This window comes from Diplotaxodon limnothrissa, linkage group LG11 (assembly GCF_057381915.1).
Source record: "Diplotaxodon limnothrissa isolate DT_005_m linkage group LG11, D_limnothrissa_male_GT1.1, whole genome shotgun sequence".
In the NCBI taxonomy this organism is placed as follows: domain Eukaryota; kingdom Metazoa; phylum Chordata; class Actinopteri; order Cichliformes; family Cichlidae; genus Diplotaxodon; species Diplotaxodon limnothrissa.
This window is the reverse complement of record NC_140606.1, coordinates 13,093,033-13,108,626: the sequence shown is the minus strand read 5'-3', so window position 1 is coordinate 13,108,626 and position 15,594 is coordinate 13,093,033. Positions and strand designations below refer to the sequence as shown.

Here is a 15,594-nt window from a genome sequence, read left to right as displayed (position 1 = left end):
GTTAATCGCCGAATCCTAAATACGTTTTCATCGCTAACTGTTAATTTAATGTTTCAACAGACTGATCCTGACACCCTCTGTGTATAAAATCCAACCTGACCTCAGTGACAGTGATCTCTGATGAAGAGACGTTATCTAAGCTAGATAGCACTGCTCGGATATTGGAACGGTGGATTCAGCGGTGTTTGCTACCTTCATTTTACCTTTGACCTTCCCTCGATGAAGCAATGTGCACACTAAACTGTAATTTTGCATCACTGTTGTACACACGTAAAAATATTTTTTAAATGTTTAAAAGAGATTTTAGGCATTTCTAGTATAACTAACACAATCTCACACAGTCAAGCGCAGTCTCAGATTGTTCTTTTTAGAGAGTGAATTCCTCACAGTGCTGCACAACTATAAAAAAAAAAAAAAAAACAGTCCGAGCCTGCCTTCAATGACTTTTTGATGTTCCCAGTAAAGCTAATAATTTGTTATTATATAATAAACAATACCAGTGTGTTAAGGGAAGCAAGCAAACATGTGTTCATGGCTAAGACACAAATCAGAGAGAGAAAAAAAAAATCATATTCACACACATATAAGCAGGAGGGAGGTGAGGGGAGTTTCCTGAGACAGGAAGACCTGAAATAGCGCACAGCTCGATCAGGCCTGAAGAAATGCTGCTGCTATTTTTGCATTTCTGTACTAGCAGGGAGGAAAAGAAACAATCACAACAATTCTATGCTATCCGCCGTCCCGTAGCTGTGCAGACAGAAATCTGAAGTTTGAAAGATAAACAGCAGAGAGCCGTAACGCAGGAATTCCTCCTTTAGCATTTTTAACCCATGATTATGGGTGTCCTTTCTTCTTCTTCTCCTTTTTTTCCCCCCTTTGCTTAGCAGTGTTTATTGGTTGTGGAGGTGAAAAAAATGATAGGCATTCCAAAAATGTCCTCTGCTCTGTTGACATGCCGCTGAAAGGCACAAACTCTCATTTAACTGCTAACCGTTCATTGTTCTGCATTACATAATAATGGCACTGTTGTAAACTGACTTTCCGGCAACTGTTAAAGTTTATTGACCATATATAATGGCATCTAAGAGCGGCACTCTGTTTTTATAGAGTGCCGTGCACAAATATGTAACTTGGACATTTTGCCACATGGTGGCTCTACTTCCCACTCTATAAAGGCTGATGAGCTGAGAAGCTGCAGCTTCACAAAGCACATTTCATCAGCAGATATTTACTGCAAGGCTTTAAAAGCACTACAATCACTCCTGAGCCTAAAATCCTTCAAGATATGGTTCTACACTTATGTTTCACATTATATTTTGATAGAATTGTTGGTCATAGCTTATTTAACTAGACTCCTTATCATCACATTAATTGATCCTCAGCTCTTTGCGTATATTATATATTATGTGGCATCTATAATGGAAGAGGGTTATTTCAAACAAATAAAAAGGGAATAAAACAAGATTAAGCCAATAGAAAATACTGTTTACTAACCCGAAAGCTCTCCAGAGTTTGCAGTACCCATCTCTGAGGCCTGGTCTCCAAGGGTGGAAGCTGGTGGAGAATCTCCATATCCCGGGGTGCTGGGCCAGCTGGGAGAACCTGACTCTGGGTCACTGGTGGAGCCCCATCGCTCATCTCTTGCGCTTCTTTCCTTGTCTCCAACAGAGGCCCTGCCTCCATCCTTCCTGTGAACCCGCTGGTGGACGATCATCTGGTGACGGCTGCGGAACACCTTGCCACACTCAAAGCACTCGTTGGACTTGCAGGAAGAAGCTTGCGACTGGGATGGGCGCCTTCTGTCCTGACGAGACGAAGGCCGGTACTCGGAATCACTGAGGCTGTCTGGTGTCCGGTCCCCTGAAGAGGTGTGGCTTCCCAAACCGGAGCTGCTGCGTCTACCCGAACTGCGTTTCTCTTGACCTTGCAGGACATAACGGCTGCTCTCCTTTTCAAAAACCACAGCAGCACCGGCTAGGGCTTCCTCTCCGATACTTCCTGCCCCGCAAGAGGCCTTGTAACTAGACTCTACCGGCTCCACAACCCTTCCTTTAGTGGCTAACTGCCAGGCCTGGTAACTGCAAACTGGATCTAGCTCTGGGATTCTTTGACCTATTATCTTTTCCTCACTTTCCTCCTCTTCATCCTGGTTCTTTCCCTCAAAAGGCTGGAGGTTTAAGTAGTCAAGGAAACGTTTCTTAGTAGCTGGGGAGTCCTCATCATCATCGGGCCTCCCTTGGCTCGGGGACTTCCTGCTATAGCCGAGACTGTGAACTTTATCGTGGGCTCTTAGGCTCTCTCTGTTGTGAAACAGGTTTCCACATTTGGAGCACATTTGGTAGACAGAAGTAACGGAGCCGGTAACAATATCAGGATCCTGGGCTACATCATTGATGGTGGCTGGATGCTCAGTTGACTCTGCTTTTGACCGTGACCTAGATTTGGTGTTGTGTGTTTTCATGTGAGATTTGAGAAACCACGCTTCGCGGAAACGTCTCCCACAGATGCGACAGCAGTGATCCAGGATCCCCGCGTGTTTCTTCATATGTGACTTCAAGAACCAGGACTGGGAGAAGACCTGACCACAAGTCTCACAAGGGAAGGTCCCGTCACTCTGGGGCTGGATGACGTCAGCTTCGGTCGCAGCCTCCTCCTTGACAGCGGTCTCCTCTTCTGTGTCTGCTGTTATGTGGACCTTCTCAATGTGGCTGAGGAGCTGGTCTTCCCGCTGGGCCTCGTAGCCGCACAAACGGCAACAGTAAGGCCGCTGCTCAGTGACGGACTTTTCCCTTTTCATGCTCCTCACAGGGACTTTCCTACGGGTTTCCTCACCGCCATCCCCATTTATCATCCGGTTACAGGCAGAGCTGCTCTTGGTTGGGCTGGTGCCTCCATCGAGACCCTCTGAAACCCTCATCTCCTCCTCCTCAGCAGCACCATCTTCATCCTCATTGGAGTGGTGGCTAGACAGCGTGCCCAGCTTGTGACTGCGAATGTGGACTTTGAGGTTGCCCTTCTGCGAGGCTCTGTGGTCACAGTAGGGGCATTTGTAAGGGCGCGCACCCGTGTGGCGTCTCATATGCTGCGACAAAGAGCTAAGGAAAGGAAAGCTGCGTCCACAGATGTTGCAGTCGTAACTCCCAGGAGTTTTGTCGTCCTCGGCCTCCATCTCATTTTTAGGGTTGGCTTTGTCTACGCTCAACTTCTCCTTCTGACCTCCTGACTGAGTCTCCATTACGTCCACACTGTCTCTGGGATTCATGGTATGAATTAAACTACCCTGTCTAGGTGGCCTTTCATAAGCTCAAAAAGTATTTATAACTACTGCTATCTGCAGCTGTACATCTAGAGATGTCTGATGCGTCCTTGTTGGCACGTTGAAAACACTATCTGCCTTCAATCATTCGATCAGGCTACTAATATAGCAGCTGAAGTCTAGTCACTGGATGCCACGCAATATAGCCATCCTCGGTGACTCAAATCACAAACAGCTACTTGTCATTTGCTCTCTCAGGGTCGAAAAGGTCGGCATATAATAACTGAGATTTAAACAATCTCTTTGTCAAAATAATGTGAAAGTTTCACGCAGTTTCATGTCATTGTGTCGGTGGAGTGGCATGTCTGAAGGTCTCTGCCTCAGAGGTGGTCATTCGCTACTCTTCTGGTCTTCATTGTACTGCCAAACGGCGAGCGTTCTTTAAGCGGGGACCCACACGTATACTATCCACCTGTGAATAAAAATGAGAAAGGCATGTTAGTTCAGCTGCAGCGCATCATTTCAAGAAGACTTTTAGTTTTCTAAATCCACCTCAACAAGCCACTGTAGTGGCTGTGTACACAGCCATAGATGTATATGCCACATCCGGGCTTATCAGATGCAAGGATCTCGGGGTCTGACATATTCTTATTAAAAAAAACAAAAAAAAACAACCTTTATCCTGCTTGTTGGAGTTCCGATGGAAGAAATGTTAAAACGAAGCAACGAGGAATAACATTTGATATGTTGTTTATGATTTGTTACTTTGTGCTAACTTAATTATAAAGTCACTAACCTAACAAAGCTACACACGCTTGTGTAAGGTAAAGAAAGATGTCTTTGCATCTTTTACTATGATGTAGCCCTAACGTATAATTGTCTGTGTGTTAAATCTGCTTCATAACCATCACGTGCGTCCCTGAATTGTACCTCCAAAGCCATGTAAAGCTGCACAGCCCTGCGCAAATGGACTTGTTTTGTACATAGACTCCCAACAGATAAAGTCAGCAGTCACTGACAGCACTGCTGAGAAAAAGACACAATGAGCCAAATGACTCATCCATAGCTCTCATTTCAAGTCACACTTTAAAATGATGGACTAATTGTCACTTTTTGCAGCAGAACATTTAAAAAAAAAAAAAAAAAAAAAAAAGCAGCTGCAGAATCTTCCTTTTGAAGGTTTCATAATAGAACTATTACAGTTACTATCAACCTACAGTAAGCATTTTGGTATGAATATTTTATCATGAATGCAGTTCCATTCTCATAATAGCAATGTTTACAAGTTTAGCAAGTATAATGTATTCATATACATACCATAGTATGTATGGCTACCCTATTCAAAAAGCAGCTTCCTAACCTTTCTTGGACCTCAAAGCTCACTGTGGTGATAAGCACTTGACCTTCTTGCCCACCGAACAGTCTGACAAAAATGTACAGGGTTTAGGTGTGTGTTCGTGTGTGTGTGCGCGTGTGTGTCTATAGGACACTGTGAGTCTGTATCTTGCACTGTTCGCTGCCACTATGCACGTGGATGTGTGTGCAGTGATTGTGCACGAGTCGGGTGGGGATGTGGGTGGGAGGAGAGCGTGGGGGCTCTGACACAATGGCTGAGTCGACACTTTACACAATCGGGGTTGGAGTTGGGTGGGGGTTGTGCTGGAGGAGTGGTGGTGGTGGTGGTGGTGGGGGGGGGGGGGGGGGGTCGCTTTCACATCAGCAACATCAGCAGTGCCACCATATTCCCTCCCCACAGTGGCCTCATGCACCCGTCTCAACTGATTCTATCACATGACAGGGATCTTAAGTACACAACAGGAAGTGGCTCTTCAGACAGTTTGCTTTGCTCTATTTCTCGACTGGAGTTGAATGGGGTCAGAGAGAGAGTCAAACAGAAAGAGATAGATAAGAGAGAGCGATGAGACAAACAGAAACTTCCGTGTTGACTGCATACACAGTATTTCCATGAACAGGTGAAATACTGATTTTCTTAAACTGTTTGTGTCTACGACATTTCTTTATACCAATAATCCCGAAAATCCAGGCCTAACCTGAATTAGCCATAGTGTACCCTGAATACTGTTCAAAGTGCCTACTTTTCACCATATTGACGTTTTTCCTCATGGGCTGTCCCACTCTTTCACAATACTGATTAAAGGTCATTCACATCTTTATTCTTTTCTAACCGTCAGCTCATTAAAACATCAATGCATAAGGCAGCCCTGTTGATTTAAAACAAGGAAACATTTTCCTTTATAAAACCGGACATATCACATAAGTTACTATCACAAAACTCTCAAGCATGAAAAGATTTCCATGGGAAACCTGCCTGAAAGCATGAACTATGTGAAATCTGACTGACAACATTATTACAGGCTTATACATAAAGTCTCAGAACCCGTGAGCTGAGTTACTGCCGAGCTCTAATTATAAGTGGATAATTGATCATAATCATAAGAGTATAAGGTGGTGGAGGAGGAAAGTTAGCACCAGAACAATCATGTGTCTTAAATTCTTGCACTGAAAATGACTACCCTGCACCAAAGCTATCTATCTCTCAAGAATGATTTATGCTATTGAAATCAGCCTCAGTAGGCTACCATGCTTCCTCTGGGCGAGCTTAGTCTGCTAAGATTTATAGTGAAGACGTACCATTGCTGCCATAAGTGCAGCTGTGCCTCGCATTACCCTGAAATAAAGTACTGTATCAGATCGAGACAACTGTCTAAACATAATACAGTTAATCATAATTTATTTCTGTTTAACTGAAAACTGTCAACCTGTAAAAGCATACACAGTGTTAAGGGCATGGCTTTGTGGATGGAAGTGACATGCATAACCCAAATGCAGGCGATTAAATATGGTAAATGGCCTGCATATGTATAGCGCTTTACTTAGTCCCTAAGGACCCCAAAGCGCTTTACACTACATTCAGTCATTCACCCATTCACACACACATTCACACACTGGCAATGGCAAGCTACATTGTAGCCACAGCTGCCCTGGGGCGCACTGACAGAGGCGAGGCTGCCGGCGCCACCGGGCCCTCTGACCACCACCAGTAGGCAAACACGGGGTTAGTATCTTGCCCAAGGATATTTGGCATGCAGCCAGGAGGCAGCCTGGGATCGAACCACCGACCTTCTGATTAGTGGCTGACCTGCTCTGCCACCTGAGCTACAGCCACCCCAAATATGACCTTTGTGGTCCTTTTCAAAGTTTTTGCTTATCAATTTAAAAAGATCTCAGTATGTAAGGCTTTCAACGTAGCACTCTTAATTCTTATTCTCATGTATATATCTCATGTATATCTCATGCACATATCTTTCCACGTAGCACTTTTAATTCTTATCCCTACTTTTATTTTTTTCCATCTCTATTTAAGTGCTATTTATGACAGCATGTTTGCACTGAAGCACCGCAGCAATTTCCTAATGTTGTAAACCTGCTCAACATTTGGCAATAAACCCCATTCTGATTCTGATTCTGATTCTGATTCCAGGCAAACAGGCCTAGATAGTGGTCGGCAACCTTTTGGCAAACACCAGTTAACAAAAGGTTGTACTATACTGAAAACCCTCCGTGCAATTGCTTTGGTTGCTAGCAAGTTGCTATGGTCACCAACCGTTTGCAAGGAAAAACGGACTAGTCTGCAATCAGTTGGAAGCTACTTTCCAAATGAGAAATAAAATTGTGAAAAGTCCATGCGCAAAAGTTGTTCCTTTTGAAACGTGCGGGACGCAGCGTTAAAGCACAACTTTTATTTGAAGTCAAATGTTCTCTGTTTCAGGTTTGAATAGCAATTTTTCACCTTTTGCTACGCTCACTTGCAAGGAGTTTGCCACCATCCATGCAAACTGCAGCAATTTGATGGAAACAAAAGCAACTCCAAGGTTTTTGGTGTCACACCCTCTTTGATACTGATTTTAGCTGGTGACAGACAGCAGCTGGTCAAAAGGTACACATTTTTTCCTAGCAAACGGAGGTTGACAGGGGGTTGCTGACAGGTCTCTAGGCCTGTGTGACTGAGGCCTATTGGATGCACTGGGCTTTGATGTCGTGTCGTGGATTTGCATAGAATTGATACAAGAGTTTGTCAGTTTATGAATGAATTACTAATGAAATCCTCATCTGTCTAAACTGCACTCTGTTTTTAGTGGCAACAAATGCTAACATGCTAATACAAAGAAAACTAGATAACAATAGACCTGCTCAATATTTCAATGCCATTTTAAGAATTTCAGCGCACTGCACTAAATTTAGTGTCACAGAGCCGCTAGCATAGCTGCTGATTTAGATCAGAAGCATTAGAAGTATCACTGTATGTAGAATAATTACTACTGTAAGTTCATGATCTGCATTTCATCTGTGCAGCCTCCTGAAAGAGCACCACAGTTTGCTGCTGTAATTGCTAAGCCCTTATTATTTTAACACCATGACCCATGGCGCAGTGTTTAATTTATGTAGCTATCTTAGAGAAGATATTCATAAACTGTTATATGAGCCAAATATTATCACGAGAAGACTCCAGTTGTCACTGTAACAGACAGAAATTCAAGTGATGAGGGACAATAAGGAAAACAAAGCCATCTACCCACAGCCATTTATCCACCTCAGTTTCCCCTCAATCTGTTCCATCTGCTCTCTGTCTCCAGCCTAATGTTACTCATTAGTACTTAGTAGTTTTTTCCAGTTCTGGCGCTAAAAACAGAGGATAATGATCTTATTTGCTATTAAATGGCCTTGCTGACTGGGGGTCAAGAGGGTTGGGAGGGGTTGAGACTATTCAACTGTAAGCCTGTCATCCACCAGACAAGCACATGTGCCAATTGAAATGTAATGAGATTAACCACCAGAAGGGAAACAATGCAGGCTTGTCGCCATAGAGGCTAAAGGATGAAGAAAAAAAAAAAAGACAAATTGGCTTAAGGAGAGAGAAACAGTCCAGGAGAGACAGAGAAAATGACCAATCATCAAAGTCATCAAAAACAAAAAGAGAGAGAAGCTCTACTAAAGATCACCGTGGCACAATAAATGGATAGGAGTTTTTCTCTGAGACACGGAGCCCATTCCACTTTGTGACTGCCATTGACATCCTCCAGCTAATTAACCTCGTGCACAGTAAGAGGGGAGGAATTAATAGGACTGGAGATGGTGAGAGCACATAGCTGGAAAATGATCCTAGTTTACTGTGTTTAGTTCAGCTACTTCGTAACTGGAGTGTTTAACCTTTTTTTGGTTACTTGCAGGAAACAGATCGCCCTCAAACACAATGATCAGTCTAAACCCAGTTGGCAAAACTGCCACTCAGATATCAGACATGCCATTAACGGACACTTAAGCCTCCTTTGAGTCTCACACACTCAGCTGATAATGACTGCTGCATCAAATAAGAAGAAAAAAAAAAAACAATCCTTTTCCTGTCTTCCTTCCTGACACGTTCACCTCAGCTGATCTGCCTTCTGAACGCCAAACCCTAGCAGTTGTAAACCGGTAAGAGGAGGAAATCCGTTCTCATTTTCCCAACCCTGCGCAACCTTTACAGAGCAGCTTGGCTCGTTTTTTTTGTTTTTTTTTTGTTTCTGGATCTTCCGGGGTTCACATCTGGAGAGAATCTCAAAAAACAAAAAACAAAAACTGTGTCAAACTGTGCAAGCAGAGGATCTGTTTACAGATTTGTTTTCACACAGCAGTGCCGTCGCAAAGGCAGACGTAAAAACCAAGCTTCATCCATTTAGATCCACCACTGGTAGCAAGGCAAGCACAATTTATTTAAGAGTACCAGCTGCAACAGCACCCTCTAGAGGCCGTATATTCTGCCTGCAGAGAACATGTGAGTAAAAGGCATGCTCCCATTTGGCTGCACAGTTTTTGCAACCGTTTGCTCGCCCTCGCCGTTTTGCTCTTTTGTGACAGAAAATGCCACCATTCTGCCTCCATCACAGCAGTCGCCTCAGAGGCGTCCACGGCACAAATCTCCCATACCCGGGTTTGAGGAGATTGGCTTTCATAACGCAGTCAGTCACTCACGCTGTCACCTTATCACTGGTAACGACTCTAGGTCATTCTCATGTGGGACATCCTTCAGCAGAGATGGAATCTGTTTCCCTCCCACACAGCAGCACAGAGATCAGCATTTGAGGTTATGAAAAAAAAAATAGACAGAGGGGGAGAAAAATAAAGAGTGGACCTTCTGTTAAAATAAACACACACACACACACACAAATACATGCAGGGGGAACTGTGGAATCAACAAGCAAAACAGAGGGGTCTTTTAATGTCCCATACACACACACATCTTTTGAACGTCCGTATATGCACAATGTTGGCTTTTACTACTGTTTCATACAGGCAGCATTGATAGCTTAACAGCACATACAGAAAGGGCTCTCTCACACACACACACACACGCACGCACGCACACAGCTTCAGGAAGCATAACATACAGGGAGCACTTTACAAATAAACTTACTATCCTCTATACAGTTGCTCATAAAGTGGAGACATTCAATGCTCAGAGTGGGACAGAGGCGATGGAGTCTTAAACACTCACACACACACACACGCAGTGTATTCTCAGACCAATCAATAATCCATTATGAACAAACTGCTCTTCACCTCCCACCCAGCTCTAAACTGGCAGACAAAGAGGTCTGCTGTATGTGCCACGATGAAGAGAGAGAAATAGACCACAGCCGGATAGGCATCTCTAACACACACCTACAGGATGTTCACAAAAAAAAAAAAAAAAAGAAACACACACACACACACACACTCACACAGAGTTCTGGCATTTTTAGGGTAAAAATGCCGTAGCTGGGAAAAAAAACAAACAAAAAAAGAATCAACTTTTTGTGGTTCACAGATCAGTCTCTGCTCCAGTTGCTGTTAAGTACTATTTATTGACTTACATGCCATATACCAAAAATCCTGTCAGCAGCTGTGAGAAGGAAACACACATAAAACTTTCTTTCTTCACTCTAGAAAAAAAAACATGTTGTGTCAGTAAAATATGTTCAGAATTGTGTACATTATTCCTGCACTGCTAAGAAATGTATGTCATCATCCCTGCAACATTTTTCACATATCTCCACCATAAACCAAAAATATGCTTGTGTGTGTGTGTGTGTGTGTGTGTGTGTGTGAAAGCTAGACAGGAGATTGACTTCCTTTAGAGATGAACTGCAGATGGATGTGGTCCAGATGTGGGTTCAAGACTTTTAGTCCCATTTTGTGCTGGATTCTTCCTGGTAATGCTAGCTGCGATACCCACAAATGACTAGTTTTAAATGACTTGTTTTGATTCTGGCTCAGACTGTCTGTACCCACTCATGCCTGATTCTTCTGATTGTGTATTTAACAAATTAAACATAGTCTAATGACAAGATCTGACCTCCTCCATTTTGCCATCCTGCACCCCACCCCTAAAGAATTTGGTGTTCTCTGAACGAGGTCTGGCAGAGTTTGACTGACTCCAAACTGAATCCCACTTAGGGCTAATCTATAACCAGATCTCTGACCAATCAGGGTCCGGTGTGGGCTGAGTGATATTATAGTTTTCCCTCTCTTCCTTCTCTTGTCAGAGCAGGTCATTCTCATAAGCAGGAAGAGCAGTGGGGGGTTTTGTGGCATTGTTGGGGTCTCCAATTCCCATCCTATCCCTGGTCCCATCCCTACGCCCCCCACCCATCCCTTAAACCCAGCCAGAACAATAGAGGGGGTCCATGCTGTCTGTCTCTCCTCAAGCCGCCACCCCCCCTTCTCTGATAAATAGACTGAGAAGGGATCCTGTCTGCCTACTCTATTTGCGTGAGAAGGGCCTTTTGGACAGAAAGATCCCACTGGGTCTCTGTTTATGTATGTGCGCTTTTGTGTGTGTGTGTGTGTGTGTGTGTGTGTGTGTGTGCGTGCGTGCGTGCGTGCATGTGTGTGTGTGTTTAGGAAGTGGCAGGTGTTTGGGTCAGTACTGTCATGTTACATTTTAGTGACCCACCCATGCTTGTGGGATTACTGGACGGGTCAGGAAAAAGAAGAGTGCAGTTCTCAGGCCCACACACTAACCAAACACACTGCAATGGAGGCTTTTGTCTTTCAGTACGATTCACTGTGGCTGCAACTGCAATCAAAAGAGACACCTGTTTTTTTAATTTATTTATTTATTATTAATATTTTGGGGTTTCTTGTGTATCACATGAAAATGGATAAAGGCCAGTACTTTTGTCCCCCCTGCCAAGAATTGTGAGAACACTACATTTTCCATTGTTTGATACCTGCTCCCACAAGTATAAAGCCAACAAGCGCTGCCTGCTCTTATGGACCCAACCATCTTCGGCTTCCTCTGTGTGTGTGTATAAGTGTGTGCATATTTCCCTCCCCCTCCTTCTCAAACTCTGCCTGTTTTTCTCACACCGCTCGTTAACCCCTGGGTGCTCCTGCCCACAGTGCCCCCCTCAACACACACACACACACACCGTCTCTAGCCCTCTCCTAAACCACAGCAGCATTCCTCACACACATACACAAACTAGGATCTACTGTCACCATGCAGCGCAGACTAAACCATCATAACCCTCGCGTAAATTACCTCCAAGTTCAAAAACGAGCAGACACGTTTCTTGCGAAAGACAAGACTTCTTGTGCAAGACTGCGTTTTTTAATCGTTGGTTCCTAAGCCACTAAACCTAACTTTAACCCCGAGCCCAACATTAATCTAACCACAACCCCTAAATCCAAGTCTTAATCCTAAAGCACTGGAGTGGATGTAAGGATGATTAGAATGTCCTTATATAAGGGGATCTTTTTTGATTTTCCCTTACATGGAAAGACATTTAGGGCCACTCAAGCAGAACCGTTCTGCACACAAAAACAAACAAGTCATTTAGAGAGTCGCAGCAGTGTTTGATCAAAGATAAGACGTTTCATTCTTTACTGCTCGGATCTGTGTGAAAGGCCGCAAATGCAACTCGTTTATATGCTTTGTCTCAGGGTAAAACTGAAGGCATTAGGGTTGGGAGAAAGATGAAGAAGCACAGTGGCGAAGGCACTATAGCCACTCGTGCAGTAGAGTTAAATTGAAACTTCTCCATCTCTTTTAACCCCACTCCCTACTGTCCACTCTCCCTGCCTTCTTCATCCTCTTCCTCTGCACTCTCCTCAGTCTCGCCCGCAGCCCCGCGCGACCTCTGCAATCTCTCTGAAGTGTAATTAGACCAGCGACCTCAAAGTTGGCCACCAGTCTTCCACCCTGTCACACTTTCTGATGTAACCCTTTTATTTTGTGGCTTGCTGAGGCGAGATAGTCAGGCGGTTAGCGAGTTTGCGCACAGGTGCAAACACGTGGAGATGTCGCTTGCACACAATCAACGTGGGAGAGGGATAGAGTAAATTTTGTATTGATCAAGCTGTTGCATACTAATGGGCGTCTCTGAGCCTGCGCTAAGTCGCCCAAACAACAGCACAAAGACCGAGCATCACTGAGACAACAGCCAAGAAGATCTTTTTGTAATCGACTCACAAAAATCACAATTAACTAACTTATTGCTTATTTTACCAGCTAGCTATGGCAATGCGATTTATTAAAGGCCTTGTGTTTATCATGATTCCCCTTGCAGCTTTTTAGAAAGGCTGAAATTTTACTTCAGACTGGAGAGTTTCCACAAACATTATCTCAAATTTCAACATCACCCTCCTCAGCACAGTATTTAAAATGTGTTAGCGTCCAATGTTCTGCTGGAAAACGTAAAAGGTGTCCATGCCGAGGTGTTGCATTAGGTGTCTCTCAGAATATGTGGGGCGGTTTTGTGTGTGTGCTTGAATACAGTTTGTTTGGCTGCTGATTTGCTTGGTTATTTGCTTTTTCGTTACTTGCTGTGCTTTTCTTTTCAAACCTTTACCTTTGGGCAAAATCTGAAGATCACATCCTGCAAGAGTTGTCAAGAGCACATATGAGAACCAAACAGGGCAACAGATCTGTTTTTGAGTCTTTGTGTGTGTGTGTGTGTGTGTGTGTGTGTGTGTGTGTGTGTGTGTGTGTGTGTGTGTGTGTGTGTGTGTGTGTGTGTGTGTGTGTGTGTAATACAGGATGGGAGGGTTTCCACAGAAATCTCCTGATGGCTCTACTACAGAAATAGTGTGTGGGGTGTTCACACAGTGAAATAGAGTACAAGCACACACACACACACACACACACACACACACACACACACACACACACACAATAAACTAACAAAACTCCAAACAAAGTAACCTCAGGGCAAAATTCAATTACTTCCCTTGGAAAAACTGCTACGTAGAATACAAAAAAAGTTTAAAGACATAGTTGTATGTGGATTTGCGAATAAGAGCGTAGAATAAAAGTAATGCCATGCTCACTTTTTTTTGCTTTTGTGGATGGGAGCGTCGCAGGTAATTATTATAGCTATCATATAGCTTGTTTTAATGGTATATGACAAAAATATCAGGCATAATAAAGTCATGGCTAGCTTGCTGAATTAATGCCCACTGACATGGTGCATAACTGTTGTTTCTAAAAATGTCAGAGTTACACTATAGTGGAAGTAAGATTCTCAATAATTGCACCAGACTACAGTCTACGCACATTTCACACAGGAACTTCACTTATTTTTGGTCAGTTCAGTTATACAGCTTTGAATGTTAGGTGGTAGGCAAACATAGCAGAGCACACTGGCGTAGCATTTCTATCCATCTGTGTGTGTGTGCGTCAGCTGCTTAAACTTAAAAGTAAATGTAAAGCTGTCAAACAATAATAATATATAGGTAAATATATAGCTGATACATTTAAATAACTGAGTAGTCAAATGTGCATGAAAACACTTTGTTGTGTGTACTGCTAAGTTAAAGCTAAGCTACATTAATAACCGAACCCAAGCCCACACAAGTTTCACATTCTTTTGAAACACTTAACCTGTTCCACAGATATGAAGTCACTGCCAGCAGATCATTAGCTTAATTAGCGCTCCTTCTTTTAGCCGATACCTTGAACTTCTGATTGTTTTTGGCCTAGTAGGTAAGTGGCACTTCCCCTTTATAAACCCACGAGGACTAAATATTCAAAGACACCGTGAAGAAAACAAGTTCATAAGCATTACTTTCTATAATGAAGATTTCTAATATAGCACACAAAAAAGAAAAAAGCCAGACAAAGACAAAGGTCAGGTAATGATGCCCACATTTGCAGTGTTTAACTTAATTTATCTCTGTGTAAATACCTGTCCAAATTATTAGAGAAAACTAGAGCTTACTGAGTAGTTTCTGATGCACTATTTTTCTAGAGGTACTTATCCTCGCAAACCTCTCAGATGAGGGGGAAACCACTACTTAGCACAGCCATACAAATGTAGAGCTACAACTTGGCCAGTCACCCATTTGCTCACTGAGTAATGATGTAGCTCACACAGAAGTACCTTTAACCTGCATTACATCTGAAGGCCACCAGATGGTGATAGTTGTGATTGCAAAAAGACTTCAGCTCTATAAAAGTCTATGGGGAAACAGATTTCTGACTTAGCCCTCGTAAACATTTTACTGTTTAATTTATGGGCTCAGTTACTCATTTTGGGTCGTATTGGATAAACAATAGAGTCTATTTTGTAATCTATTTTTCAAAATAGAGGATTATCTGTGGTATGAAACCACACTGAAACTCACTGGCTAACAACTGGTCAGAGGTCTTTAACCAAGTAGGTTTAGAGTCAGACCCGCCCCTCCTCATCACATCTGGGGGGTAATTTGGCTCTCAGGATGACAACAATGGAAACGGTCGGGGGTGTTAAAAGGGCACTTCAAAAACAAATAGGTAATGTCACAGCAGTTACAGTCATCTTTTACACAGACTGTGCTACTTGTATTGTTAGTAAACCACAATAATTTAAAGAACAGACATGGTTTGCCATCTTCAAAATGAAAATTTGCAGTAAATAACTGAAAACAAGATTTGTTTTTTTGTTTGTTAACCTGTAAAATTTGAAATTTGAGAAAACATAACAAGTTTAAATTTAGGACTGGTTTGTTTGTTTTTTTGTTTCCATGCTGTAAGAGTGCGTTTAAAAGAACAAAGAGACAATTTGCAGCGACGTAGCAACATTAGCTAGGAAGCTAAGCTAAGCAAATTTTCTTAGTTTGGAAGCTAAGCTAATTTGCTGGTGCTAGATTAACATTTACTGCACAGGCAAGAGAGGTGTATCAGTATACTTTTCTATTTCTTTCCTAAGCTAACACGTTTTTAGCATACAAAGCAAATGTCTATAAAATCACTGACCTAGAAACATAGTGGGCCTTGGGGGATTATTACAGTGGGAATATGAAAGTGACACCACCGC

The 15,594-nt window shown here is 43.0% G+C and overlaps 1 protein-coding gene across 2 annotated transcripts in view; it reads right to left on the bottom strand.

Moving 5' to 3' along the window:
• Positions 1 to 15,594, bottom strand: part of znf516 (zinc finger protein 516) — a 47,223-nt gene that overhangs the window by 12,474 nt on the left and 19,155 nt on the right. For both annotated transcript variants that reach the window (XM_085365135.1, XM_085365134.1), the window contains exon 2: positions 1,495 to 3,728. In XM_085365135.1, the coding sequence (XP_085221261.1) occupies positions 1,495 to 3,262 (1,768 nt within the window). In that variant the 5' untranslated portion in view covers positions 3,263 to 3,728. The remainder of the gene's footprint in view (positions 1 to 1,494; positions 3,729 to 15,594) is intronic.